The sequence below is a fragment of the Teleopsis dalmanni genome, chromosome 1 (assembly GCF_002237135.1).
Source record: "Teleopsis dalmanni isolate 2A chromosome 1, ASM223713v2, whole genome shotgun sequence".
Taxonomy (NCBI): domain Eukaryota; kingdom Metazoa; phylum Arthropoda; class Insecta; order Diptera; family Diopsidae; genus Teleopsis; species Teleopsis dalmanni.
The window spans coordinates 201,218,797-201,224,796 of NC_051846.1; the positions used below are offsets into that span (position 1 = coordinate 201,218,797).

Genomic DNA, 6,000 nt, shown 5'->3' on the forward strand with positions numbered 1-6,000 from the left:
TTTTGAAGGAGGTAAAGTAATCGATTTACATCAGCTTTGTTACTGTCCAGTGCTTACGTAGTGTAAATCTGATTTTTTCAAAAAATCTGATTTAACCTTAGCTAAAAATATTAGAGAGCAAAAAAAAGGGGATACCAACTATTAGTTACAAATGAAAAGAATACATAAATATTTAAAGAATAAACTAGCATAGCCTTATGATCTAATAAGCAATATTATAAACATATATCAGCTTTCATTAAACTTTCCTCAGTTAATATTTTGAATAATACGAAATTGTAAATAAAGGTTTAAGCTAAAAATTGATTTTAAATTTAACTAGAGTCGTCTACGCAACGCTATGCATAAATCAACTGCAACTAAACAGTTTTATTTAATAAACTTAAGAATAAATATGCATTTGTATTACAAAATTTTTCTGTACAATATTTCTTTAGTTAAAAAAACATAGCTTATGTTAAGGAGTAATCATAATTATTGTCTGCATTCAAGTCAATGGAACTGTAGTTAATAGGTGCGTCCATAGTAATCATTGATATCGCCACGAGTTTTCGTCTTGCGGTAGGAAGCAACACGCCCAGGCTTGTAACCACAATCGACCTCTGTTTTATATGGTGTTTCTTTCTCTTCATTTTCGGCATAATAACGTGAAGACACTTTACGGAACTTAGGATTTTTGAATTCTTCTGCAGCATAACCTAATTGTTTATATGTTAGATGTGGTTGCTCTTCATCTTCATCGTTCTCTTCCTCTTCTTCAACCATTTCTTCTTCATACTCTTCTGCGCACGGTTTTTGTGTACGTTTCTTTAATGTGATAACATCGCTTTTAAGTTTGTAAAGATTTTCTTCTGGAACACTGGAGAAATAAATTTTCTTAAGACCATCAAGAGGTTTTTGTATGAAACCATAGGAAAGTTTTGCTTCAGGCACTCCAATTGATTTGCCTGCCTTCATTGCCAAACCAATGCTAATGGGATCAGCTGCTGGAGAGTCATCTTTTGGTTTTGTTGACACATATTTAACACTAAATAAAAGTTTCACTTTATTAATTAATGGGTTGAAAATTTATAAAGCTTTGCAAATACTCACTCAGGCATGGGATATGAAGAAGCTGGAACACTGTCTTCATAAACGGGAGAATTGTTACAGCCACAAGAAGGTGTCTTATGCTAAACGGAAGTATTTAAAGAGAATTTATAATTAATTTTGAAATTTCTAACCGCAGTTTAAAATTACAAACACTTTACTCATTTTAGGTTAATCACACGTACAACTGAGTATGATGTATGATAATGATCAGCTTGATATTGATGCAGAATGCGAGTTGTTTATATATCGTGAAAATTATGAAATATTTTTACAGTTAATTTTAATTTTTTTGGTTTTAGTTTTTTGTATGAATTTTAAGTCTTTTTAATTTTTTTTTTTTGGTATTAACAAGTTAGTGGATATAGTTAGTCACTTAGTTGATTGGAGGCATAGCGTCACTAATACGTTCCAATACGTTGAGACGCTTATGCATACGATCTAGACCAATGCATTTCGTGTTAATGGCTGCCTCAAGGAATTTACGTTTAAACAAATTATTTAGACTGGCTAACCAATCAAAGGGATCACGTACTTTTTGGCATGGTTTAGGTAATGATGCAGGTTCAACCTTAACTTTGCTACACCAACAGGTATCACCAATTGGTGGCAAATCCAAATCAGTGCTGCTATCATAGTTTTTATGTTTAGGACGCACAATTCGTCGTGAATTGCAGCCCTCACAGTAATCTGTACCCTTCTCATTGCATATACAAGCGGCTTTGACCTGCAGACACAAGATCACAGATATTACACATTATAACATAGAACTTTAAAATATTTTGTATGATAATAATCTTCTTAAAATCGTTTCGTTTTTAACTCTAAGTTTATTATTCACCTGTAAAATAATGCAGATTAATGCTGCTGAAACCAGCAAAGCGCCAAATTTCATGGTGTTAAATTAAAAATTATCAACAAAATGTTTCGAAATAAATTTTACATAAAACGATTCTGAACAACTCTGTACTGTTTTTTTTACTACAAGTTACTCTGCTGCACTTATACAAAAAAACGACTGATCTGGGTCTACCTGATGTTTGATGCTTTTAAATGATTGTCAAATTAGATAAAGAAGAGCTTAAATAGTCTCTGTAGTGAAATGCATTCTGAGTTCTTTCTGCTTTGAGTTTCTGCATAAAAAGAGAAATCATTTCCATGATATGTGACTTTTTGTTCTTCACCTTGAAGTGATAATTAAACTATAGATTTACATATAGCGAGTTCTTATAAAAAGTAAAAACAGAGAACAGTAGTTCTAAATTTCATATTCCAAGAAAGAAATTACTTAACTCACTTTTCTTGTAGCGAATGAATGCTAAATGATCTTTTGATATTCGAACTACAAGAGACTCAATTGCCGCATTTCACAGACAGCAATGTTTTTCATATGTTTTATGCAGAATACGTTTGTTACTACAGATTGTTAATTTAGTATTTATAACGTTGTATAAAATTCGAAAATATGTATTTTGATTTATTTAATATGAGAAAAAATTTATGCATTTATAAAAACGATAATTTTTTATATTTTTTTATCATAGGAAGTTTTAATCTATTATTTTAAATATACGAGTACATAGTATCTAATTACTCTTTTCTATAGTTAGATTAGATTAAAGTTTTTTATTTTTGGAAACTTTGATATATAAAACTTTTACAGATAATTATGCAATTCATAAATAGACCATTTAATTTTATTTTATTAGCGTATTAAAATAAGCTATTCTTGACGATTATATCGCATAACTTAATAATGTAAACAACATATTCGCAGAAAATCTAGAGAACAAGGTAATGTAAACCAAAACCTATCATTAATCGAACTATAAAATTAATGGGTTAATTTTATGAATTGACTACATTGAAATTACTCATATCGACAGTTCAGAAGATACTTTAGAAAATAATAGAAATTAATGATATAATTCCAAATTAAAGCACTTTGTAACTGAAATACTGATAGTGTGCGACAAATAGATAATGACAAAATGAATCAGTAGTATTTTCCACTTATTTCCTTGAAAAATTTGACAATAGGCGGATTTATGCCTACCTATTAAATAGTGTACTTTTAGTGCAAGCGCTGTTTGGCACAACGAGTAGGCAATAGGATCAATCAGTTGGATTGTTCTCATGTGATTATAATATGGATTATAGTGTTGTGGTCGTTGTCATTTGTGTGAGCACATGAGACTATGGTGCCCTTTTAAATATGTGGGTGAACTAATATTTCATAATAAAAAGCATGCCAATAAAGAAATGGTTCTCTTGAATTGTGATATATTAATTCCGATGATATGGGCATGCGAAGTATATACCATATCAGTAAGTTATCTGTAGGAATTTAAACCAGATTCCAAATTTTTCAGAATTTTTTTTAGAAAATAAAGTAATAGATTTTATCCGAAACATTATATCATTTAATATTACTTCTTGATCTTCCAATATGCAGTTTCTCTTAACCTGATCTCTATCTATGTTCTTCGTACCATTTCAGAAATTGAACATATAACTTAAATGTTATAAAATGTAATAATTATGCAAAAGGTTTATGGAAGTTTCAAATAATGTATAGATAATTTGATAAAGTTAATAGAAAAATGTGTCTTCTGAATATATAGAAATTTGTAACACAGCATCAAAATGTGAAGAAGTCATTGGAATATAGAATATGAGCTTAGTAAATTGTAAACTTGAATATATTGACAAATAACATTTATTTATATATTAGAAATAGTGTTGTAGTTAGAGTTTATAGCTACTAAAATAGAAAAATAGAGTAGACGAAAATAGAGAACTAGTCATCAAAATAATCAATATATCAACATTTCTAAATGGCTTACAACTCAAGACGTGGAATCACAACGAAATGATTAAACATTCAGAAAAGATAAAATAAAAGATACTTATTTGCAATAACTTAAGTATTTAATACAATATCCAAAAAGCTTTCAGATTAAACTAAGAATTACCGCAGGTTTTTATGCAGGAGTTATTACATAAATTCTTCTGGGCGAAATAATTTCGAGACTCTTTTTTCATTTATGTGTAAATTCTTTACTTAAAAAAGTCGTAATCTCCACATACAATAATTATGATTTCTTATGTTTATTTGTTAATTGATAAGATCAAAGAAACACAACATGGCCTATATTTTAGAGTCATTCCAAAATGCAGCCCGCTTAATAGAACAGATTTCTATACAAGTGAGTTTATCAATCTATCGCCAGACCCTGATAAACTGTCATATAATATTGTTTATATAATATAAAGCTGTTTTTAAAATAATCTCATATTTCATTGATTTGCGACCCATATGCATACGAAACTATTTCAGTTGATATGCTTTGATTAATATCATTAAAAATATTTTACATTATTATATTTATATATTTATTTAATAAAATATATGATATGAAACTATAAGCTGTTAAATCGGTGTTTACTTTGAAGTAGCACAGTCACGGAGAATTGCATTAAAAATGTGTCATTTACTTTTAAAAGTTTCATGTCAGCTAAAGTCCAATTTTTTATTCAGTATTTAGTGCAATTTTGAAAAAAAAAATTATTATCAATTGAGTCAACAAATTTTTGAAATTTAAAATAGTATTTATTGAAACAAATAAAAATGTAAATATTAAAAAAATTTTTGTTTTTATGACAAACTAGGTCAGCAGAAAGTATCTAGAGCAATGTTTTCCGCAGTTTCAATTTACTTCACTCTTTTATGATATATAGGTTTAATTTTTCATAAAAATAAATAAATCAAAACATGACTATTATTAAATTGAAAGACATTTAAAGGAGGACCCAACAAGTGTTTTATTCAAGGTCTTCATAAAATCTTCGCCTAGTAACACATTCACATTCAGACTGTGATATCAGTGACGTGTTAAGTCATTGATCTTCCCTGGCCACAAGGCTCTTTATGATAAGAATATTTTGTGAGTGAGCTACATGTGAAAAACACGAGTAATTTTATTACCGTTTGTTAGAATATGGAAATGGAACTGTTGATATTTTAAAGCTTCAATAGGTTTACCAAAATGATAACAAGAGCTGATACCACATTCAGTAAAATAATTGTTTATTACTTAATTATTTTAATAAAAAAATGAGATTAATTCTTGAAATGTCTCAATTAAACTTACTCTTTTAACTCATAGAATAAGTATAAGTAATTACTTAGAGAAAACTATTAATTAATAGTAATTACTTATACTTATTCTGTGAGTTTAAAAAGTTAAAAGTTAAGGTAAATAATTACTTATTGGTATCTTGTCTGGACTGGATGGTAACGAAACAGTCAATAAGTTTACAAATGGAGGTGAATCACTTCCATCATAAAATCCTAAGCTTTTTGAGGGATACTCAATAATCTGACCGTATAAGAGAAGGCTTTTTTCGACTACAGACCAACCAGCCAAATCAATTTTCCTAGTCTAAATAGTCCTGAACTCAAACGATCACTGGGTATTGAGTGCACATATTCCTGTGAACTACCTGTTTTTAAAGATGAAGTACGTCGACACCCGAAGACTGTGATATGCAGAATAAAACTTTTTTATCACGCACCTTGTGATTAAAAAGAATTTTCTTCAGTATCTTTATTGATTTAGAAACAAGAGCCATTGTTAGGATTGTCAATAGTTTTAATTTGTCCAGATTGGCTAAGAAGACTCTCTCAAGTTGTACTTCAATAGAACTTGTAGTAATAATATTACGTATTTGTGTTGTTCGCGATATTTTTTTTGAAATTTTCTATAATTTCTAATGTGAATTCTACAATTTCTACTTTTTCTACTTATCAAAAACTTAACAATTTGTTCAAAAATCTGAAATATCCAAATATCACAAAAAATATATTCACAAAAATAAATAAAACAACAAATTTTCATTATTTTCCGG

General features: G+C 28.7%; 1 protein-coding gene across 1 annotated transcript; it reads right to left on the reverse strand.

Annotated features, from left to right (window-relative positions):
- Window positions 1-432: 432 nt before the first annotated feature.
- On the reverse strand, window positions 433-2,069 carry LOC119671339. The gene is made up of 4 exons (XM_038081924.1): window positions 1,931-2,069; window positions 1,625-1,816; window positions 1,093-1,172; window positions 433-1,027 (listed from the first exon to the last, which is right to left on the reverse strand). Exons 1-4 carry the CDS (start codon window positions 1,982-1,984, stop codon window positions 508-510), a joined length of 846 nt encoding a protein of 281 aa, XP_037937852.1. The 5' UTR covers window positions 1,985-2,069; the 3' UTR covers window positions 433-507.
- Between the last annotated feature and the right edge of the window lie 3,931 nt (window positions 2,070-6,000).